This window comes from Muscardinus avellanarius, assembly GCF_963383645.1.
Source record: "Muscardinus avellanarius genome assembly, chromosome: 4".
In the NCBI taxonomy this organism is placed as follows: Eukaryota; Metazoa; Chordata; class Mammalia; order Rodentia; family Gliridae; genus Muscardinus; species Muscardinus avellanarius.
This window is the reverse complement of record NC_137789.1, coordinates 107,681,822-107,706,884: the sequence shown is the minus strand read 5'-3', so window position 1 is coordinate 107,706,884 and position 25,063 is coordinate 107,681,822. Positions and strand designations below refer to the sequence as shown.

The 25,063-nt window shown below is 40.0% G+C and overlaps 1 protein-coding gene across 4 annotated transcripts in view; it reads left to right on the top strand.

The window, feature by feature from the left end:
• Positions 1–379: 379 nt before the first annotated feature.
• The window catches only part of FAM13C (family with sequence similarity 13 member C), a gene marked incomplete at both ends in the record, with an annotated part of 120,063 nt that continues 95,379 nt past the window's right edge, over positions 380–25,063 (top strand). For all 4 annotated transcript variants that reach the window (XM_080693679.1, XM_080693678.1, XM_080693677.1 and 1 more), the window contains 3 exons: positions 380–441; positions 7,188–7,244; positions 11,516–11,717. In XM_080693679.1, the coding sequence (XP_080549805.1) occupies positions 380–441; positions 7,188–7,244; positions 11,516–11,717 (321 nt within the window). The remainder of the gene's footprint in view (positions 442–7,187; positions 7,245–11,515; positions 11,718–25,063) is intronic.

The window sequence follows — 25,063 nt, the reverse complement described above, 5'->3', positions numbered from 1 at the left end:
GCGCCGAGGCAGAAACCCGGGCATCGCTCCCGCGAGTCCGGGGTGTCTGGGTCAGCAAGCCGCGAATCCCGCGCTCGCTCCGGGGCTGGCGGGGCTGGGGTCGGGCCCCCCTCCAGGCGCCCGGGGCTGGGTCTGGGGTCGCCCCCGCCGCGCCCCGCCCCGCGCTGTGCCCGCAGCACGCGGGCTGCCGGGCTTTGTGGTTCGCCTGTGCGGCTGGGCCCCTGCTGGGGGTGTCGTTACGAGCATGTGCAGACAGCAGCCCAAGGTAGAGGAGCGTGCCGGGCAAGCCCTGCGATAAGCCTTGCAATGCCATGTTTGTGTATGAGCTCTAACTCCCGGAGAGCGATCAGGGGGACGGCTCCCCGGCCGGACTTGGCTGATGTTTTCTTGTTTCTGTTTCAGCCTTCAGGATAATTCCTTCAGCAGCACCGCTGTAACAGAGTAAGTGATTCTTGCCATTAAAATTAGACTTGCATGCCTTTCTCTGGAAGCAACTATCGTGAAGGTAATCGTCCCCAACCCCTCGCCGTAGGAGGTGCATTGTCTCCTGTAATATGGAGCTGCGAAGACTGCCAGCCCGCTGATGGGGCCCAGAAGTCTTTACAGGTTGAAATCAGCATTTTAGCAGCTGCAGGAGAGATATTAAAACCAGCGGACTGCTTGCAGGAGCTCCATGCTCCAAGATGTTCTTGGAGCTTAGATTAAAAAAAAAAAATCTATCTGACATGTCAGGCAGGGAGCTTGGTTGTATTTTGCCAACATTAGTGTCAGTTTTCATGGAGTACACGCTGTATGCATTTGCTGCAAATAGGAGATGGATGCGAAAAGACTAGGGTTTAATTCCAGCATGTGATAAACAGGCTAAACTTATCTTCGCTCTCTTGTGGCGACAGATTTTTTAAGACACAGCAGAGTAAACTTTTCTTGGGTACCCTTTGTCGTTTTTGTCTTCAGAGATGTGGCTGTAGGAGGAATGAGTGTTCTCGTCCTATGGTAAAGCTGTTGACCAGGGCAGATGACACTATTTAAACGGAAATGAAGAAGTGCAATGTTTCACTCAAGGCCAGCAGGCACAGTATTTTTTTTTTTTTAGATATTTACAGTTCATTGTTTTAAGTCTTATCGTCTCTTCCTTAGTATGTTTCCCTAATATTATGTGTTAAAATTCACAGGGAACATATACATACTATATGTAATTTAATAAATTTAATTTAATTTACATGTATATTTAGATACAAACCATATATGCAGCCATCCTCTAGCAGTCTTTCTCTAAGCTAATTCACGTTGCTAACTCTGGACAGCTTTTCAGGAACAAGTCATGTGTAAAGTTGTATACTCGATTATATTTTTAAAGATGTTATGAGTTTGATACAGAAAGCCCAACTAACTTTTGAGAGCTGTTTGTTAAAGTTCTCTAAAAGGCAAATAAATATAGAACTAAATGTTGTCAGGTTCCACCACTGTCACAGTGACTTGGTGATAGAGGTACAAGATTCTGTGGTGCTCACCAGCAGGTCCTCCTCAGTTTCCCACACATTATTATTATTATTATTATTATTATTATTATTATTTTCTTATCACGGGTTGGATTGCTACTCTCGTAGTTTCTAGCTTTGATCTCATTTAAATGGAGCCACTTAAAAAAAATAAAACAAGGTTAACTTTAGAAGATGCAATATGAAATCCTCACTGGGACCTGCGTCCCATTAATGAAATTGCTCAGTAACCTGTGCCACCACTTTGCTTTTCTAAAAGACGGAGAGAAGAAGAGAAATACATGTCGAAGTCTGCAGGCTGAGGACGAGGCCTGGGCTTTCTGGTTCAGGTGCACAGGTGTAGTCTCTTCTCCTTGCTGTGCTTCCAAGTGCTTTTTGGCCTCATTCTCAAGACCCCTGTGTGGCTCAATCCCCAGTTGGTCACAGGCCTAGCAACTTCAAAATGGAGACACTTGGTTTCAAATTTCATATGAGATATATATATATATATATTTATATATTATTTATATATTATATAATTTATATATAATTTATATATATTTGTGTATATATATATATATTTTTTTTTTGTATGTGTGTGAAGTTTTTATGTTTAAATGCTGGGGAGAGTGTGACACCTCATCTCTGGATACTCCCCAAGGAGTTCTGATTGCATAAGATCATGTTGTTACTTTCAGAGAAGTGACAGTGATGTATTTTAAAAGGCTCTGAGTGATAATTGGAAAGCCATCTGGTTAATATAAAATCTAAGGAATACATTGAAACCATATCAGAAGCTTCCTAGGTATAACACAGCACAGATGAGGGTCATTTGAAACTAGACACTGTCAAACATGATACTTCTCCACCCCTGCCTCAGTGATAGGAACCATGTTCCTTAGATTTCTGGGCATAAGCCCTCAGCCAGCAGGATTACAAGGACACTATCCTGAGACGTAGACAGAGCAGGGGCTCAGTAAATGTTTGGGTGATGTCTTGGCCTGCACTGGGAGGCACTTTCTCATGTTTCAGAGACTAGAAAAGTTCTTCTTCCTCCTGTCCCTACCCCATTCCTGTTTCTTCCTATCTAAACCCACTGAAATTACACCTGGAAATTATTTCTTTTGGAGTAAGACCTCTGGTATTGACCCTTATTAAAATGGAAATTAAATAGTCTATGATCCTAGAAGGTAGAGTCTTTAATACAAAATGAGTTATTTTATCAAGTAGAGTTCCAGTTGGCCTGGTGGTCTCCCAAAAGTCTAAGGGAAGTAGACTTTGGAGGGACTGAGGTACAGATTTGATTTTCCTCTTAGTTTTTTGCCAGTTCTCACACTGTCTGTGAAGCTTTGGAACAATTTCTTACAATTTCTTTCTTTTCTTTTTCTTTTTTTTTGTGGTACTGGGGTTCCTGGAGCCCTTCTACCTCCGGGCTACACTCCCAGACCTATTTTATTTTTGGAAACAGGGTCTCTGATGCCAGCGCGGCTGGCTTCAAACCTGCGCGATCCTCCTGTCTTCGCCTCCCAAGCGCGGGGATTACAAGCGTGCACTACCATGCCCGGCTGGAACAATTTCTTTTCTTACTTCAAGTCTTTCAATTTCAGAATGGCCTTGGCCTTTCTTCCATATCTGCAAGCATCTTTTCACTTATTATTTTTCTATGCTCATGTCCTGTGATGTTCTGACTAACTTGCTATCTGAAATACAGCCTGGCTCATAATTATTCTGACTGGTTTTCATTCATTGATTCTCAAAAACAACTGATCATCACTATTAATGGGGAAGAGGACTGGGGTTTGTGAAAAAGATACAGTCCCAGGCTTTGTATCTCAAGGGGGAAACCAGAATGGGTAACTGTGTTGGAATCAGCCCAAGGCTGGTCTGGGTTTTGGAAATCTTTAAGTCCAAACTGAAGCTTACAAGTGATGTGAGTGGGTTATCTGGTTTAAAAATTTACACTCTTAGGCACCACTTTAAGATAGCTGTAGTGGGGCTAGAGTCTGCTATTTTGACCAGGTAGTCCAGATAATGCTAATGCAGGTGGTTCTGCCGCCACACGATGAGAGACTCCACAGGAAGCTGTACAGCTGCCACTTTGCTTCAGGGAACATGGTATGATAGGTGCACAGAAATTTCTTACTAACACAACTGCATTTTACTATCAGCCGGTCTGAAGCCTCTCTTCCCATTTAGTCAGAAAAGAGAGCTTCTCATGGACACTGCTTTCACTACCATTATTCTAAGAACTGTCATTCTCCCTCTCATACAAGTCTCTGGGAATATAGACTTAGTAGGTTATTTGGCTTCTGCCGTGGGGACTTAGTGTGGTGGAGCAGAAAGAACTCGGGCGTTGCTGCTTTCGGCTATGGAATCCTGGGCAATAACCTGGCCTGTGTGTGATAGTAATTCTTCCCTCACAGCCTTGTCAAGCTGTATTGAAATCATGTGAAGCAGCAGGTGAGCTGTGAAGTACTTGTACACCTTTTCTTCCTTGTGGTTGATTAAGGGAGCAAAATTCCAAATAGGGAAATAAAGTAACAACCCTAAGCCTTTCATAAAGAAATGATGGCAAAAAAAAAACCCCACCAAAAAACAAGTTATCCACTCATTATCTAGGTCACCACAGATAAGGATTCTGGAATTTAGGAACTGGTTGATGAAAACTGCAAAGAAACTCTTTTGATGGACGTGCCTTTCACATTTTTTTTTTTACTATGAATACCATCATAACAAAATTCTGTATTGCAATCCAATGCACATACACATATGCAATTTAAATTCTAAAACAATAATTAAATTGTAGTATGCTGACATTTCCTACTCTAACAACACTAACCAAAAAAAGTGCTAGATCCACTAACAGGTTAGAGCATACCATTTGAAAAACATTGTGTTAGAATAGAGTGTGCTCATTTTTTAATACCTAAGAGGGAGATTATGAAACAGATTTGTAACTAATTCCCATCTAGGGCTATAATGTTGGAAGAGAATGCCATGCCCCAGACCAGTTGGCCTCTTCGACTGAGTTGATTTTCTTCCAGGAATGGGGATATCTGGGTAGGCTCCCACTGTGCAATCCAGTTTCATAATTGGACCAGCACTATAGGACCCTCCTGAGCAAGGACAGAAAGGAGATGTTAATTGAGTGGAAGTTGATGATCTTTATTAAAGCAACTTAAAACTCCATGGAACTCAAAGAACTTGAATATGTGTCCCTGGTAAGCCAGTAGAGAAGTCTACTTCAATTTGCTGACTCTGAAATCTTAGAATTGTGTTTCCTTCAGTGGCAACCAGAGTTGTTCAGTAGGTATTAAAACTGAATCCACTAAAGCTGGGCATAGTGGAGCATGCCTGTAATCCCAGTGACTCAGTAGGTTGATGTGGGAGGATTGCAAGTTTGAGGCCAGGTTGGGCAACTTAGCTCACCCTGTCCCAAATTAATAAATAAAAAGGACTAGAAATATAGCTCAGTGGTAGAGCACCCTTTGGGTTTAATCCTAGTGCCACCTAAAAACAAAACAAAACAAAAATTGGATTCACTAATTTGGTCCAGCCCCATGCTTCAGAAAGCATCTACAACTTATTCTGGTGGTGAATTTTACATTTTTAAGTGATTATACTTTGAGAAGAAAAAATAATAAATCAAATGAAAGAGAAAAAGAAACTTTTGTCAAATCCAAACAATTGTTTTTGTTGAGTTCCAGGGTTGACTCTCAAGTGGAGGTTCCTCAGAAGCAACAATTCTAGACTTGTGTTCTTTATAGACTTTTCTACTTTGCTAGTAGAAAATATTATCATTCACATCATAAGCCCAGATGATCTAGTAGGTGAATGCTGCTAATGGAGAGAACAATGGAATGCTTGTGATTTTAATTGTTGTTTTCAGTGAGATGGACAGAGTGGGTTATTAGCAGTCAAAAACATGAGAAAGCAGAAAAATGTAGATTATTCTGTTGAAAGGAGCATTTTGTTAAGTCAACCAATTTTTTTTTAATGCCTAAGGGAACAGAATATTTTAACAGGTAAAGAGGGTTAGAGTCTGTAGGTGGACTTTGTTTAACTCACCACAAAAGCCCTAATTTTAAAAGATTGTAAGGGAAGAAGAAGGCTGGGGCTTTCACCAGCTCATTTTGTGGGTTATTTATATACTATTGTCAGACAACAGTATTTAAAAATTCCAAGTTATTTAGTACAGTACAAGCACTGTATTATAGCCATATTTACATATGTAGGTATCTATTTACTTATTTTTGACCAGTTATCACACTGAATTTCTCAGAACAGGCTTTAGGTCTTTTTAAAAATTTGTGTCCTTCAGAAACAGTACTACTCAAAGTGAGAGTATCCAAACTGTAACTTGTGTGGGACAAGAAAAAAAAAAAAAAACAGAAACGGGAAGTAAACATTTAAGAACTTTAATAGGAGTTTGACATTGCTGTGACATTTTTACTAATGTATTTGTACATAGTCGGTTAGAAATTAACAAACAAAACTGGTTAGTCTTGAACCATAGAGTTTGAGAAGCATAGTTCCAGGGCTTACTTCAGTACCCAGGATGCAGTAAATGCTCAATGCACATTTGTTAAATTATTTCAGACACCATACCTATTAAGGGAACAGTTAATGTTTCAGTTCAAGTGTTTTTTCAGTGTCAGCTCTGAAATAGCGCTTTGATAGGCACTGCAGCAGTGCATCTGTCGTGAAGTCTCCTTTCTTTCCTATTTTCTCTCTAGTTTCCACATACGAGAGAAAACATATGACGCTTGACCTTATGAGACTGGCTGATTTCACTTAGCGTAATGTTCTCTAGTTCAGTCTATTTTCCTTCCAAGGACAATTCTGTTCTCCTTTATGGATGAGTAAGACCTCATTGTGAATATACACCACAGTTTCTTTATCCATTTATCTGTTGATGGAGACCAAGGTTGGTTTCATAATTTGGCTATTGTGAGTTGTGTTGAGATAACATGAGTATGTGTGTATCAGTATAGTATTCTAAATTTATTTTAGAAAAGAACAGAGGAGTGGTATGTGGGTCATATGGTGGTCCCATTCCTACTCTTTTGAGAAACCTCCCTACTTATTTCCATGGTGGTTGTACTAGCTTGCAATCCCACCAGCAGTATATGTACGTCCTTTCTTTTTCCTCTTAAACTCACCAGCATTTATTACTGCTTGCGTTCTTGATGATTGCCATTCTAGCTGCTGTTAGAAGGAGATTTTTCAATATGGAAGAGTCAAGACTTTTTCATATGGTTAATTCAGAAATTTCTTTTTCACAAGATCAAGAAACTCTGAGGCTAATGGGATAAATCAAGCAGGAGCTGGCATGGTTTGGGACTACTTGATGCAGAGGGATGTAGTGGAATCTCTTTTGAGCTAGCAACAGCCCACTCATCTTGGTGCCTGATGTCTGTATGTTGTGAACATCTAGGTCCTTAGGAAGATCCTAGATGATATCTGTTGAGCAGTAGAGCCAAAAAGGAGAGTCACATCTGGCTCTGAGCCTTTGAGTTCACACAGTGGGACAACACTGGTGTCATTACATGGTAGACATGTCAGGAATCAGAGCTGGCGTGGGAGAGATTGGTGGGGACTGTTTATGCCTATTAGTTTACTGTGCTAATCTTCAGATTGATTCTAGATTATAGTTGCTACTGCTACAGCATAGAGTTAGATCTGACATGCTTTTCCTCCTCTCCCCAGGTGTGACGAAGACACAGTCTCTCTACATGAAGATCAGACTGATTGCTCTAGTCTCAGGTATGACTCCATCATTGTTTGGTTCTTACTTGTGAGAGGCAGAAAGTATCTTGGTCTGGTATCTCTTTGAATTTTAGTTTGTTCTTTGTATTCAAATGATTGTGTGTGTGTGTGTGTGTGTGTGTGTGTGTGTGTGTGTGTGATCTTATACTACATTTTAAACTCTTAAGGGAATATTTACCTCGTCTACTTTTGTATACCCCTTTGCAACCAGGACAGTGAGTGCCCTAGGAATGGGGAATGCTCAATATATGCCTACTAAATTGAACATTGATTAGCCTATTTTAATGTTTCCATGATACACCCTGAGGAAGAAGTTCTAGATTATTTACCAAAATGTTATTGAATATCTAGGGTATGGTCTTAGCCATCCAGGGGCCCAAGGTACAGCAGCAAAAGTTGTATAGTCAACCATTTCTTCCACATTTACTTTGTTCTGAGAACTTCCCTGTGCATTTTACTATTTAATCTAAACAAGTGAAACTGATGTGTTTTTCTCCTCATCCTGTAGATGGAGAAACTGAGGCTCAGAGGAATCATATTTTATCCAAAATAGCATGGCACTATGAGGTGGAATTTGGACCCAAGTCTGTCTGATTCTACAGTTCATTTTTTAATAAGAACATTTGTTGAGGACTTGTTTTGTGTGCCAGACATCGATCAAGTTTTGGGATAGAGAAAGTCAAACAAGTACCTGCTCCCAAGAATTCAGTCTGCTAGAGGAGATAGGCAAGAACGTTGATAAAAATGCTGTAGTGTATTATACTAGAGGCAAACAGAAGTTATTGAAAAGGACCAAATAGCTCAGAGAGGTTTCTGGGATGGATTCCTGAAGAAAGTTACATGGTGGCACAAAGTTGTCTTCTTCCTCCTCCCCCTCGCCTCCCTCTCTCTCTCCTTCTTCTGTGGTGCTAGGAACCCTGAGGCACTCTATCTCTGAGCTACACGCTCAGCCCTTTTTATTATTTATTTTGAAACATGATCTCACACTGGCTTTAAATATATGATCCTCCTGCCTCAGTTTCCCAAGTACTGGGATTGCAGTCATGTGCCACTGTGCTTGACCCAAGGAAAATTTGATGCCTCTTAGCAGAGGGAGAAGTTTCCTGGAAAGCCAACAGAAGGCAGAGAAACTAGTTTGAGTTGAAGGAACAACAGGCAGCCCAGGGTGGTACCGGCCCTGAGTGCCAGGTGGGAGTGAGGAGGCAAAGGGTGATAAGCAACACAGTTCAGTCAGGCATGGTGGCCCACGCTTGCGATGCCAGCATCTGGGAGGCTGAGATCAGAGGATTGCGGTTTGCGGACAGTCTCAGCTACTTAGTGAGGACCTCTGAAACTCAGTGACTCTGTTTCAAAATAAAGAATAAAAATAGGGTTGGGGTGTGTAGCTTGGAAGTAGAATGCCCTGGGTTCCATCCCCCAGTACCATACACACAAAAAAAGGTTCTAGAGATAAACAGAAACCAGGTTTCATAGGGCTTGTGTGTCTTTTTTTTTTTTTTTTTGCAGTATCGGAGGCATTCTACCTTCAAGCTACACCCCCCTCCCCCCCCAGTCCTATATTGTTAGTCTTTTTATCTTTTTGAAACAGGGTCTCACTGAAGGGCCTCACTAAGTAGCTGAGGCTGTCCCCGAACTGCAATCCTCCGGAATGCTGGGATTATAAACGTGCGCCACCACGCCCAGCCCGGGCTTGTGTGTCTTGCTAAGGAGTTTGCAACTTATCCTGGAGGTATTAAGGAAGCCAAAAAAATCTCCTCCTTTTCTATTTTTTGCAAATAAAATAGCAGGGCTAAGGCCCCACTTGGGACAGACACAATACCTTTCACTTCTTGGATTGTGGTCTCAAGCTGGCTTTCTAGGGTAGCATTTCTCAGAGACTATTATCTCTGCAAGGTAGATATTATTTCCATTTTATAGATAAGTGTAATAGAATTGAAGCTATGTGGTCCACATTACACAATAAAAATTTTTTTTTGAATTCTTGCCCATCTCAGGACACCATGCTCACTGTCGGCTATGACTTATTCCAATAAGTAGTGGCATAAACTATGTATCTGTACTCTTCTGTTTGGGAGAGCCTGAGGAACCAATAATATGTTACAAGTACACTTCTAAAGATGTCTTTTATAATCAGGTTTTATATTTGTACATAGGAAAAAGGTGCTTTTGGTTTCCCCCCTTTACATTTCTTCCAAATCAAGGAAGTATATGTGATCACATTTGTAAATTTTGAGGACTTGGAAATAAATGACAACAAGGTTCAGGCATTATTTTGGGAATTACTCTATCAAACGGGCCATTTTACATTTGAAAAATTACCTTTCCTTTCTTATTCTTGAGTATTCTGTGATCCTACTTGAATGAGGAACATTTAGGTAAACTGTAAAGGTCGTAATTCTCCCACAGGAACATACAGCAGATAAGAATTGCTCTTTTTGCGGTCCTGGGGATGGAACACAGGGACATTTCACCTCCCAGAGACACCCCCAGACCTAGTTTTTCCAATTTTTTTTATTTTTGAAACAGGGTCTCATTGAGTTGTAGAGGGCCTCACTAAGTAGTTGAGACTGGCCACGATCTACGATCCTCCTGTCTCAGCCTCCCAAATGCTGGTATTACAAGCATACACCATGATGCCCGGTTTAGAATTGCTCTTTAAATAAGCAAGAATAGTGTAAGTTCATGGTTTAATATTAATTTATAAACCCTTTAATAAGTTAATATTTTTTCTTTTGAGCATTAAACCCAGGGCCTCGTGTGTTCTGGGCAAGTGCTCTACCACTGAGCTACACCTCCTAAGTTGTAAATGATCAAGGAAGAATATCAACCAGTCACCTGCATTGAGTTTTTTGTTTTCAGTTACTAACAATGAATCATTCTTTGACTAGCGGGTTCTCCTTTTTCAGTTAGCACTATTTGCCCTGAGACTAAAGTTTAACTCTTATGTAATTTTATTTCAACATCTTAACCGCTGCACCCGGGCCTTGCTCCAAACTACCTATTCCAATGTTTGCTTTTGCCTTTTCCCAGAGACTAATTGGAGCTTCTCCCTTGATAGCGGCTTAGTGAATTTACTCTGCTTTTTATTTGTGAAACAGTGACTTCATCAGCAATCACAGAAATCCATCCTTTCCTGGTCTTGCCTCTTGGCCTTATGTGCCCTTGAACAGCAAGGAATAGTTTTTCAGCTGAGCTTGCAAAAGATCTTTTATTGGGTGCTTCCAGTAAGGGAACAGAAGGCAGAAATGCCTGGGGGAAGTGGCTATTCCTAATGAATTGCATGATCTAGTGTCAGTGATTGCTAGAGCGTTAATATTGACAATATTGATCACATAAGAGAAGGCCGATTTGTTTGTATTTGTAGTCTGCTTGATTCTTAGCAAAATGAAAAATAAAATGCATCTAAGTGTAAGTGGGACAAATGGCCTCAAGTAGGAATTCACCACATCAGAATGTTTTTTTAAAGATGGGAACTGAAGAGAGTGGGAATGTTGTATTGAGTCAGATTATTGAGTGGAAAATGCAAGTGCCATCCCAGCCCATAGTGTATTAAGGCAACAACAGCCTATTCTGTCTACCTTTTTGACTGGGCTCTACTAGGTCCTAGACACTGAAACCTTTGACTTTGCATTCAGGGCATTGTTCAGATAGCCTGGTAAGTAAGGCTCTTGCCTTATAGTTGATCCAGGTGACTTATACCCTATTAACATAGATCCCATTAAACTCTTAACTGCCACTGAAAGTTGTAGGCAGGTGGAATGTAGGTAGTCAGAATGGAATCTGACATTGTCTACAAAGATTCATCATGCCTTGAGCCCAGGATACAGGCATGAGAGGCTAGAGAACTACCTGACCATTTGCGGCATGTGTGAATTGGCCCTTCCAGGAGGCATATTATTTAATTTCAGCATGTCGGAGTCTTAATCTATAAATTTAGGATTGCAGTGCAAGAGGAAAATATCATATATGGTGACGTCATCTTAAAGTGAAAAGTTAAAAACAAATAATAATGGTGTGTACATAGTTACAACTACAAAGCTTGTCTCCACTCACCAAACTGGAAGAAAAGCATGCCTCCCACCCACACAGTTTGCATTTCTTAAGTTCTTGTCCATCTGAAATTGTCTAAGATTGCACCAAAAATTTTGCTTAGGTACCCTACCACCACAGCAGCAAGGAATATCTTTAAGAGTGGAGTATCACCCCTCTTTCCTGCACAGCTTCCTTTGATTTTTGGTGTTTTCTAAATTGGATCTTCCCTTTTGTAGAGATGAAAACAATAAAGAGAATTACCCAGATGCCCCACTGCGCGTAGAGGAGCAGGCGCCGCCCGCCAGGGAGGCGCAGCAGCATGCAGAGCAGAGCCTGCTGGTGGACTGCGTGCGGAGACCCAGCATGGGCAACTTCAAGTCTCGGAAGCCCAAGGTCGTGTTCAGAGCCGAGAACGGGAAGAGCCACGGAGAACGGCAGGTAGGGCTCGGGTTTGGTTGCAGGCCTTCGCCAAAAGGAGCGCTTCCCGAGACACGTGTGTCCTCTTGTTGGTTAGAAATTGGGTCTCTGGGAGAGCTAATATTAATTTAGTGCCCTTGCCAGGTGTGGTGGCATACGCCTGTAATCCCAGTATTGAGAGACTGAGGCAGGAGGATTACAGTTTTGAGGTCAGTCACAGCAACTTAGCGAGACCCTGTTTCAAAATAAAAAATAAAAGGACTGGGGGTGTAACTCAAAGGTAGAATGCTCCTGGGTTCAATGTCTAGTACAAAAGAAAAATTAGTGCCCTTTCAAACTGGTGTTCTTAAATCCTGGACTTGGATATAAAGGAGCAGCTTGTTCTTTTGGTGTGAGGGGAGGGAAGGATCTCTCTATCCTTCAGTCTTTCAGGGCGATGTAACTCTTGGTACATACTTGGGGTTCTGTTCAGCTAAGTCAGAAGTCCCAGTTTGACCCAGAGGCCAGTTAGATGAATGAATGTGACATCTTTTCAAGTAGTTTCTGGTAATATTGACATTTTATTAATAACACATTTTTTTCTAGTTGTCTAGAATTATGTAGCAAAGTGTGGCTTTTTCCAAAATCTAAAAGTTTTTCATATAATTTATAAAGCTTTTAAAAGAGATTAAATGAATATAATCTACTTTTATCTTACCAGGGAGTTAATATTCCCAACGATGAGATTATACTGATAATGTGCTTAGTATAGTTTTTGAGATATGGCCTAAATGTTAGCTTTGCTTTTTTGTTAACATTTAGATGTTAGCCTTAAGAATAACACGGGAGGTTCTAAGTGGAATAGGTTAATTATGTAGTCACTTTCAGCCCAGTCCTATTTGGCAAATGGACATCAGGTGACCTTCCAGTTAGAGTGACTTTGGCTGGGCAGCTTATTTGACCTCGTAATTTTGTGCCAGGTGTGTTCTGTTGTTTTGTGTTCTTCCTTGGCATTGTGACCTCTTACTTAGTTAATTTTGTGGTGAGATGTCAATGCCCTCCGCATTCAAGACGCTGTGTCCGGATTATCTAAACTGTGTATAATTCTCATTGCAGAAAGAGGTGAGCGGGAAATGCCAGTGGGTTAATGAGTTTGAGACCTTGACTATTTCTGCATGCACTCAGCATCTGCCTGGTTAGGAGAGTTGTGCTGGGAGGCACAGATTCCCAAAAGGCTGGCCTGAGCCGGCTGATTTCCTGGAGGTTCTGATTTTGAATCTCCTACTGGGGTCACCTGTGACTTTGTGGGTAACCAGCCATCTTTTCTCAGAATGACTTTCTTTTTCATCCTTTAGTCTGGCCTCACAGAAATTACAAGTTGTTGCTTGTGACAAGGTGGCAATGGGCATGTAATTCCCAGGCGGTTGCTCATACCCAAGGAGATTGGCAATAGGCTTGCATAGTCTTCGCTCATAATGTGGTATTAGAATCCTGGATTGAAAGTAAATTCCTAATGGAATTTGAATGGCCTGTTTTATTTCATTCAGTGAGCTCTATGTTCAAATATAAGATTATAGGCAAGATATTGGTTGCATAATGGATTTTCCCAATTATATCCTGGTTAAAAGAATGACAGATAATTATTGAATGCATACAAACAACCCAGCTGCCATGAGAAAGTATAAATTTCTGAACTCTGGAGTTTACTGAGACTCAGATATCATTTTTTCTTTTTTTCGGGTCTGGGGATGGAACCCAGAGGCATTTAACCTCCAAGCTATACCCCCTGCCCATTTTTTTTATCCTTTATTTTGAAACAGGGTCTCACTGAGTTGTAGAGGGCCTCACTAAGATCGCGAACCATGATCCTCCTGTCTCAGCCTCCCGAATGCTGGGATTACAAGCATGCGCCACCACGCCCGGCTCTCAGATATCATTTTTAAATGGCTCATTTCAGCTTGCATAAGCAGGGTGTACTACACTGTTATATGCTACAGGGTGTACTACACTGTTATATGCTACAGCTAGTTGAAATAGAGAAAAGGCTTCTTACGTTTTCAGAAAATAGAACACTTATACAATATACTAAACAAATAACTATAATAAAATTCCCTTAGCGGTCCATTCAGTCTTGTGTAGTTAGTGACCCCTGCCCCCACCTTGGAATGGTGGCACCATAAAGCCATCTGCTGCTTCACCAAAGTCCTACAGATCTTGATGCAGCCTGCCAGTGTCACTGGATATGGTATTCAAGGCTCTTCTCTTCGAAGCATCAGTTGTTTAAAGGATCTGGTCCTTTTTCATGGGACTCTTGAGATTCTTCCTTGTCAAAGACAAAAGCCCTGGCCTAAATCAGAAAAGCCTTAAGCAAGCATCAGAAGAAAACAAAATCATCCATAGATGACAGAAACTGAAATGGCTGTGATTATATTACTGCTGATAATTTTAAAATGTGAAGGTTCTGATGAACACCCATAACAAGAATAATGCATAACTTTGCATGCAAAATAAAATAATAAAGTCATCCCTTCACAATGAGAATGTCTTGAAGGATAATGACAAGCTAGTGACTAAGCCTGTTTTCAAAGAAGACACGGAATGTTACTTTTTATTTTTAAAAAATGGATTTATGTTGGGCGTAGTGGTGCGCGCTTGTAATCCCAGCATTTGGGAGGCTGAGCCCTTAGGATCGTGGTTCATGGACAGCCTCAGCTACTTAGGGAGGCCCTTTGCAACTCAGTGAGACCTGTTTTCAAAATAAATAATAAAAAAATAGGGCAGGGGGTATAGCTCAGAGGTTGAATGCCCCTGGGTTCCATCTCCAGACCTGCAAAAAAAAAAAAAAATGGATTTATATAGTTTTTACAGAGAAAAAAAGCACACTTCAGTATAAAACAATAATCCTAAAAGACTACACCAAGAATATCAAGTAAGAAGATGTATTAGGTCTGGTGTAGGTCCTGGACTGCTGTATTTTATTAAACTCCATAGGCAGTAATCTGTCTTCCCTTTAAGCAGGATATAACTGGGAAAATCCTTATGTAACCAGCATCTTGCATACTGTTGTATTTGAGAATGAAGTTCAGTGTTATATTTGAATGAGAGAATGAATTAAATCAGAACAAGCCCCTTAAATGCCACTAGGAATTTTACTTCTGGTGTGCACCCCAGATTGAAAACCTGTGGCTTAGATGATACTAGATTCAAATGAAGGAAGACCATGGACGAGGCAACATTCTAAATAATGACTAAAATTATCAACTCTGTAGAGTTGTCTGAGATCAGATAAAGAGTTACCAGGACTTGAACAAATAGAGAATTTGGTAGAACTATTTCCTAAGGATTTTATTACAGGGTAAATGTCATATTCATTAGGTTTACTACGCAACATGAGAGAGTGGTTTCTCTGTAAAGCTGAATACACTTGGGGTGACTTGAACTGATGTTACAGCTATGAATTCTGCCTGCTGCTTGTTGCCACCACTGAGATATCAAGTACAAACTGGTGTGTTGTGAGATCATCATTCCCTGAAAGCATCCATACAAAACCTATAAGTACAACTTTTATCTGTTTAAAAACAACCCTCTTTGAAACTGAGGAGCAACGTTGCAAGTGTAGGGCTATTACCATTTCTAGGGTCTCTTTTTACAAAGTTTGTAAGCAGGACCAGAGAGTGCTCTTCACTCTGATCCTCATCAGTGTGTGGGGAAGGGAGAACCAGCTGGGAATTGAAATGTTGACACAACGCCCATCTTTCCTACTCTTTTTTTATTAACCCCAAATTTGGAATTAGCAGTTTCTCTTTCAGTGAATCAGATTAAAATTTTTATTTTGACCAACATATATATGGGTTCCTGGAAGCCCTTCTACCTCCGGGCTACACTCCCAAACCTATTTTATATTTTTGAAACAGGGTCTCTTATGCCAGCGCAGCTGGCTTCGAACCTGCGCGATCCTCCTGTCTCCGCCTCCAAAGCACGGGGATTACAAGCGTGCGCCATCACGCCTGGCCCAACTTATCTTTAATCTTGTTCTTAACCACCTCTATGAGAAGGAACCATGAATAGCCTAGCAGAATCTGAGGTCTTGTGTGCATGTAAGAATGACAGGTTCCAGTTTTGCATCCACTCTTTTTCCCTTCTCAGTACCCCCCCTTTTTGCATCCACTTTAAATGATTTAAAAGGGGAAGACATTAGGTATATTCACTGATCAAACAGAAGACCAGGAACCTTGAAGACAATGTAACAATGTCCTCCAAGAAGTTAAAATATTTGGGTTAAGGAGAATGTTTATTTGAATCAGAATCAATTTTCCTTTCTGCTTGTTTATTCCTTTCTTTCTTAGACAATGGGCTTTGGGAAAGAATGGCTTGGCTAAGGACTACGTAATGGACAGACCATTTAGTGACCTGTCTTCTGAAAGGCCAAATTTTAGGGTAGTTATTACTAGAATTCATTGATAGGTTGAAATTAAAATAAGTGAGAGTCCCTGCTAAGCATAAACTGCTGATCCAGTTGGAATCCTGTGAGAGTCTGTTCTTGTGTAGAATGTCTAATTAGAGAGCAAACATTCTTTCCAAGGAAGAGAACTGATTCAAGGCATGGATTATATGTAGTAAAATTTTGTGAAGAAAAGAGTAGTCCTATATTGAGTGCCATGCAAGTCATAATATGAAGCTCTGTCAGCCTGACTGGGGGAAAATCAGATTTGACTAACAAACAACTTTCTATATTGGACCGTATAGCTGTCCAGTGGGCATTCATTTTTAGCATTGGTAGATGGAGCCTTGTCATCCTCCCTCCCTGCCATCTGCCATCATGCCGTACATCATCCTTCTGTCCTCCCCTCTGGTGGCTATTTTAGCAAAATACAAAAGGTGGGAGGCTGTCTGGAGAGCTGCTCTGCAGTGTGTACTGTGGTCCTTCTGTGAATCCACTTCCTTGGAGAGGCCAGCTGTTGGTGTATATCAGCATCAAATTTCTTCTATTTGGCTCCAGTGGGTATGTTAAAAGACTGGAAAATGATCCAGGTCTGGTTGTAAAATAGTCATTCTAATTATTCTACAGAAAAAAAACCCTATAAATTTAGCCAAGATAACCCAACTATGAAGTATTTACATTTTTTTTTTATTGGAGGGTATAGTTTTAATGGCAACATACTCTAAATTGAAAGATAGTGGTTAATTCTGTGCTACTTCCCTCCCAAATAGCTAAGATTGAGTTTACAATTATGGATCTACTTTATTGCACTACTTGCTTCTTTCAGTGTGTCAAGAGCGTGAATTTATTGTGATACTAACAGTTGGTTTTAGTTGGAAAACTGCTTTGATTAGTTGGTGCTATATTATTTCTCATGCATGATTTTGCAACTGCAGTGTAGATGTTTTACTTCAGTTTCTATTTAAGTATGGCTTTTCTGGAAGATCTTACTGGTCAGAAAAAAAAAAAAAGTGGTTCTCTAATTTGTTTGAGTTCCCTTCATTCTCCCATGAGTAAAATGGTCGAGATTCAGTGAAAAGAGCTGAGAAATGCAGGGTCCCTGAATGTGAGGCCTGCTGAGTCAATTTTGCATTTAATAGTTTCTTAGTCTATCAGATTCTGATATTCCTCTTTGAATTAACAACCAACCTGTTCTTAAATTATAAAGCTAATGAAGGAAGATAGTTTTAGAAAGGGGTCTAAGATATATTTAAAATAACTCTTATAGCCGGGCATGGTGGCACACGCTTGTAATCCCCGCGCTTGGGAGGCAGAGACAGGAGGATCACGCAGGTTCGAAGCCAGCCGCGCGCACTGGCTTAGGAGACCCTGTTTCCAAATAAAAATGTAAAAATAGGTCTGGGAGTGTATCCCGGAGGTAGAAGGGCTTCCAGGAACCCCAGTACCACCAAAATAAAATAAATAAAATAAAATAAAATAAAATAACTGTTACTTTTCGAAATATTCAAGTATATTTCGTTTATATACTAACACGAAGGAATCTTAAAATGAAGTGATATACTTTGCTTGGTCATTAAAACTGAGAAATGTAATAAAACAAGGATACTCAGATGGAATTTTCATTCTAAACAACATAACTGATTTGAGACTTTTAAGTTTATAGGCAATAGGAAATTTGAAAATTTAGTATCATGGGGTTCAGAGCTACATCATTTAGTTGATATACAAGCTATTAGGGAAGTTACAGAAGAATTCTTTAAAAACTGAACAAGAGCACTGGAAATATAGCTTAGTGTTATAATACCTGCTTGGCGTGTAAGAGGCCCTGGAAAAACAGGCAAACAAGAAAATAGTAATGATATTGGTTGAGTGTAGTGATGGTGGATGTCAAGGACTGAGCTCTACTTACCCACTGCCTGGAATGATAATGAAAGATATTGACTGCTTCCCTATAGGATGACTATTAAAATTGTCTGTTTTCCTGTTTCTATGCATCTTTTGCATACATAAATAAATTCTGATTTGATTATTTTTAATTTTTTCCTTGTGTAGGTGTTGTTTTTTTTGTTGTTGTTGTTTTGGTGGTACTGGGGTTCCTGGAAGCCCTTCTACCTCCAGGCTACACTCCCAGACCTATCTTATACTTTTTTTTTTTAAGTTTGGAAACAGGGTCTCTTAAGCCAACATGGCTGGCTTCAAACCTGCGCGATCCTCCTGTCTCCACCTCCCAAGCGCGGGGATTACAAGTGTGCGCCACCACGCCCAGCCTTGTGTAGTTTTAAAGACATAGCCATATAAATTCAGCCCATAGTCAAGACCTACTAATACACAGAAAGAAAAGGAATGCACTTGGTATCCCTCCATTGGTTCTAAGACTCTCTGCCTCTACCATGGAGAAGTTTTCTCTAACAAATCCCAGAGATAAATAGTTGAGTAACAGTATAGTGATATGGTAAGATGCCTGGTCTCTAGGTACAGATGGATATGGTTTTGAATTCTTCTTAGCACTTATTTTCTGTGTGACTTTAAATATCTGCTAACTGGCTCTTTAAGTGCCATATTTTATTTCTATAAAGATGATAATTATGTCTATCTTAAGAGATTGTTGAGGATTAAAAGGGATAGTGATGTAGATTTACACATTCAGCATGTTGCAGGGAACTAAAAGTAGTTTATAGAATCTTTTATGTTTATTTGGCTGGACATACACTAGGATTGTGTTAATTGCATGTCTCTGGTGTTGTGCTAGGCTGATAGCACAACAAATAACCCAGAACTACTATAACAAATAACCCAGAGCCTTAGTGATTTAAGCCAACAAAAATGCATTTCTCACTCACATTTGAAAGCCAACATTAGCCACGAGATAGTGTCGGTTCACTATAGTCAATTAAGCAACATGGCTAAGGAAGGATTGAAGGTTGCTAGTTTCTGAGTCATAGAGAACAGATATCTGCAGGATTTTGTGCCAACAATTAGAAGCCCCAGACCTGAAGAGAATGTCCATTCTCTGCTAATTGGACAGAGTGGTCATGTGCTTCCTCCATTACCATAACCTCATAATACACTGGACCAGGAAGTACAATCCTCCAATATGCACTCGAGGGGGGAATGAAATACTGGCCAACAACCCTAATGACTTTCACATTCTTTATTCAAAGAGGCAATAACCCAAAGCAAAATTAAGCTAATTGGTCTTTTTTTCTTTTCTGGTCCTTCAAAATATTAAAGTATTAATGCTATTAACGTGAAGAACAAGAAGAAAAAAAAACATCAATTAGGTTAATTAAGTGCCACTGGTGGATGTACATGCTATATTATTGTTTTGTGTAGGAGCTGGAATTTTGTGCAAGCATTCCTTCAATTAAACACCTGCTTTATTATGGGGAACAAAGAAGTAGGTTTAGTGTTGATTTTTTTCCCCCCTGTTGCCAAGTGAGACTTCAGAGTGCACTAATTTTGCTGTACTGTTTAGGAATAATTATGATTTTACCTTTGCCAGAAGATTGTAGTGACTTTGGGTAAGGCCATCTAAACCTATGATGCAGTGATTTGGAGGCATTTTTAAATTTGATCCAAAAATACTTTCTGTAGAAAGTAGATTTATCAATTTGAATATTGTCAGATGTGGGAGCTGGGTTTCTGCATACACATCATATGCAAATTCACATCCTTACATACTTGGTGATATTTATCCAAGTGCAGAGTGTTCTTTAGGCAAAGAAAACAGCTTAGCAAGGACTTCAACAGCCTGATCTGGAGCATTGGAAGTAAAGCTGTTTGGAAAATCTAGATAGCAAAAACGTAATGAACTGACATTTTGGGTAACTGAGAATCACCAATCTAAACTTTATTAAACATGGTTAAATATCACTCTGGGACTGAGACATAACATATCAACCTCAAGCCTATAATTTTGGCCTCCTGTTTTTTTGAGAGATGTATTTGGCAGATAAAATGAGATGCCTGGTTAAATTTGAAGTTCAAATAAATACTATTTTTAGAATAACTATGATCCAACTATTGCATGGGATATACTTATACAAATACATTCTAAATGTAAATCCATTGTTTATCTGAAATACAAATTCAGCAAGCCATCCCGTATTTTTTTATTTTGTTAACTCTGGTGTCCCTATCAAGGATGAATGGTGTGAACATTTAACCAGACTTACTTTCTTCTCCCAGGACAGAAGTAAGCCACTCTACCCCTGGAGTCTGAGAATGGCTAGAGTTTTGTTGTTTGTTCTATCCTTCAAGAGTTAAACATGGCCTAGGAAGGGAAATCAGGTAGCTTATTGCAGAATTTATTTTATTTTTAGTATTTGAACAGCGTGAAGCATTCTAGAAAAAAATTTCCCACACTCATGGAATGATAAAGTCTTGACGGTTGGATAGAAAAAGCACTCAAAATTTGAAAATCTGCCCTTAAAATTTGTAGACCACAGGTCCCATAGGATCCTGCTGGCCATGAACAGTAGCGGTCATCATCAGACCAGTAGAAAGGCTGCCTGTCCTGAGTCAGCTTCTTCACTAGAATGATCCAGTGACACAACTTCTGCCACAAGCAGATAGAACAGCAGAGCCATGTTTTAAGCATTAATCCTATTGAAGATAAGCAGCCAGCCAGAATATGGCGGCTTTGGAAACTCTTGCTTTACACGGAGGCTAGCGTTGTATGCATGCTTTTTATTTATTTATTTATTTATTTATTTATTTATTTTAAAAATATTTTAATTTTAATTTTATTTATTTATTTTTTTTCTTTTAACAATTTTTTTATTGAACATAAATAGTATACATTTAAACTATATTTGGTGCCCTCTCCCCCCCACCCCCGTTTTCCCTTCCTCCCTCCCACCAATGGTTATCCAGGTTAACCATGTCTTATTCATAATTTTACACATGTTCAGATGTAGACCCTCATTAATCAAGATCAGCCTTCCTCCTCTCCATGTTTTACACATGGGCAGATGCGTGGTGGTATTATGTAGATGCCCCCAGGCACAGGTAGCAGATGATCTTTGTTCTTATCAGGTGTGGGTATGGTTTTGTTATGAATCTTCTTTTTGGCTAAATCCTCTACAACTTTATTGTTTAATAAGTTGTAGCTACAATTAGGGAATTTTGTGCAGGGACAGAGATTGAGGGTCAGCATTGCCCCTTCTGTTCTTTCACATGCTGCGGTGCAGCGTTGTGATTGCTCAGCTCAGTAATGCTGTGTGCCAGGGAAATTTTCAATAGGAAGGTCATTCCAATGTTAGACTTTGATACTTTCTAGCCAATAAACACCCAAATATTAAGGTTTAAAGTGAAGTGAATTTGTTGGTGTGATAGGGGTTGTGATTGGCTTTTAGTGTGTTTTAACCTAGAAAATAGGGTACTAAAGGTATGACCTACCAGATTTAAAAGCCACTGGTGAAAATCAATGGATGTGCCCCAGGATCCACAGGAGAACATACTTCCCTTCTCCCTCTCCTCTGTCAGCTTCTCCATTCCTGGTACATACTGTTTTCTCAGCCCTATTGAAACTGACATTTGATTTAGAAATACAGACAGCCTGGCATTCCTAAGACCCAAATAGTGCTTCTGAAAAACAAGAGGACTGAACAAAAGTCTGAATTGGTTGGACTCTAAATATAAAATAGACAAATACTCATGATTGAAGATTCTTTCATTTTATTTTCTCCCTGGTTACTTATAAAGACGTTGGTAACTGTGACCCTTTCTACCTGATGTCAACTTCATGATAGGAATGGAAGGGGGATGCTCTTAAAAATTCCTAATTATCCTTCCACCTTACACTAACAAGCGGGATGGAACTTGACAATTGGTTCCTGACATGATGATGTGTCTGGAGGTTAGAGCCTTCCTTGGGCCATGTGCTGGGCAGGAACCACTGAAGTTCTTCTCTAGCTAAAGCAGCTCTGCTATTGCTAGAGTTTGGTGGTGAGTGAGGGGCTCAGGCGCAGTCCATTAGAAGTCATCAATTCTATGCAGACACTGGGATGGACTCAAGGTAGCTGTTAGGATGCAAGGGCAGTAGGGAGATCATAGTGGATCACACAAAGATTCTGATCTCTGGGCAGTATAGGCTAAATTCAAATACAAAAAACAATGAAGGTCTTTGCAGACTATTTAAAAGTAACTTTTAAATAAAAAATAAAGTAGCAATTGCACAATGATTCTTGATTATTTTACTTTCCTGTCATTGAAATTTTCACTATTTGGTTACAATTTTAGAAATGACACACCTAGAATTTATTAGGGTGTCTGTTCATGATGCTGTACCCTAAATACACTTTGTTGTTGACTAAAGTACTTTTGAAGTTGCTTTATTTTGGCTTCCTCTTATTGTGATTTGTTTCAGACATTTTCGGGGGGGGGGGACACTGGAGATTAAACCCGGGGGGATTCTATATCTGAGTCACATCCCCAGCCCTATTTAATTTTTAATTTGAAATAGGGTCTTACTAAGTTGCTGAGAGTTTTGCTAAGTTCCTGAGACTAGCCTCAAACCTGAGATTCTCCTGTCTTAGTTTTCTAAGCACAGGTATTACAGGTGTGCACCACCATGCTTGGCCAGACTTTTAATATTCTTTAAAAGGAAGTTTTATCATTGCAAACAAGACTAAAGAGCCTGCCTTTAACACATGCACAAATAAGCCTCTATTTCCTCATTTTGAAATGAATAATTTTAATGCCACCATTTTATTTTTTAAGTGATATTGGGGTCTACATTCAGTTTCAAAGATGGCCCACCCAGGCACACTGACTTGGCCATTTCTTTTCAAATTGTCAGTTTCATTAATGACCCCTTCCTGGGTAGAACTTCCAGTCAATTTTGCTTGATTTGACAAATCAGGTTCAATAATGTGGTGTTTTGTCAGTGGTGCTGGATTCTGGACTGAGTTCATTTGAAGGGCCTTCATTTCTCCCTCTGATACTTTGAGGGGTACTGGGTTGAATAGTATTCCTCCAAAATTTATGTTCACTTTGAACCTTAGAATGTGACCTTACTTGGAAATAGGGTCTTTGCAGATATAATTAATTTAAGAATTCAGATGACATCACATGGATTTAGGGTGGACTTTCAAGCCAATGACTGATGTCCTCAAAGGAAGAAGAGCAGACCTAGAAAGTCACACAGGGTGGAAGTCCATGTGAAGATGGAGGCAGGGTTTTGAGAGATGCTGCCACCTGGACCTGGAAAGGGTGAGGGAGGATCCTCCCCTGTGGCCTTTGGAGAGAACATGGCTCAGCTAACACCTTGATTTTGGACTTCTGGTCTCCACAACTGTGAGAGAATAAATTTCTGTTGTTTTTAAGCTGACAAATTTGGCAATTTGTTCTAGCAACCCTAGGCGACTTATACAAAGGACTTTCTAAACCTGAACTGTGGCTGACAACTCAGTACTCCAAGGGAACTGGCAAAAGCCAATGTGGTTTTGACCCAGATGATGTGGGGTATTACTGATACTAGCAGGACAGGGGCATGGGGATATTGGAGCTACAACTGCTGTCCATTGACTACAAGATGTTACTGAGTGGACACTTGGAATAGAAACAAAGCAGACAGTGTAGAAACTGAGTCATGGCTGCAGCAAGACTGATCTGTTCCCGAGTTACCCAGCTGCCCTTTATCCTTTGACAGAGGACAAAATCTGCTTCATATGGGTAGAGCCAAACCTTAACTCAGAGGAAGGGTTGGATGCCAGTGGTTCCTTGCAAAAAAATTCTAAATAATTGGAAGTTTCTGGATGTAGACTAACACATTCACTATTACAACAATTGTTTAACACCATGTAGGTCCTATTTATATTTTCAGACATGGCTAGTGAATCCATCTGCAATGTATGTGTTTCTTTATTTAAAATTATACACTTTTCTTATCTCTCTAAATGAGAAGAGCTAGATAGGCTTTTTTTTCTTCTTCTTCTTCTTTTTTTTTGTGGTTCTAGGGATGGAACTCAAAGGCATTCTACCTCCAAACTACATCCCAAGTCCTATTTTTTAGTCTTTGTTTTTGAAACAAGGTCTCACTAAGTTGTGGGGGGCCTCACTAAGTAGCTGAAGCTGGTCACAAACCTGCGATCCTCCTGTTTCAGCCTCCCAAGTACTAGGCTTACAAGTGTGTGCCACCATGCCTGGCTAGATAGGCTATCATTTTTGAACCCCAAATATCTCTCCCAGGTGTTCTTTTCTTGTCATTACCACTCCTATATCCCTGGTTTCCATGTCATAAATCATGCCTGGGAGCTGTAATAATTATGAAATTATCATTTCTATAGCAATTATCATATATAGCTTTGTTCTGAGTACTTTATATGTTATAGTTCATTTAATTCTCACAACCTCACAGTGAGGTGCTGGTACCCAATCCCTTTTGGCAGCATAGGAAAGGATGAGATTAGGTGATTTTTCTCAAGGCTACATAAATCGAATGAATGGTCTAAAGGTATTGCTAGATATTACTTACCTATAATATAACCTTTTGATGGTTATATTAAAATTGACTTGTGGTTCTTATTGACTTGGATAGTGGCTTAGACATCATGTGGGGCCTTCAGTGCACACAGCATGTTTTTTGCCACAGATCTTGAATGTGTCTGGGACCTTAGAAGGTAGAGCCTGGCTGGACTCAGGAGAAAGAGGAACCAAATCATCTATCCAGCTTTGCTCATTTCAGGGAGGTAAGAAGGATGTATAATTTTTAATAGAGGAATGCATACATTGCAGATGGATTTCATTGCATTTGTGGAGGAATAATGAGAGGAGAATATAGATTTTTTAGTGGCAGTAAGGGCCCATGTGGGTGAGGGCTGCTAGTTGTGATTTGGTTCCTTTCAGCTGATAATTTTGGAGGGTGGGGTGGGAGTTCTTCTCCATAAGGTAGCGACTGGAGAGGTCCTGCTTGGGTATGTGCACATAAGTAGAAAGCAGCAAA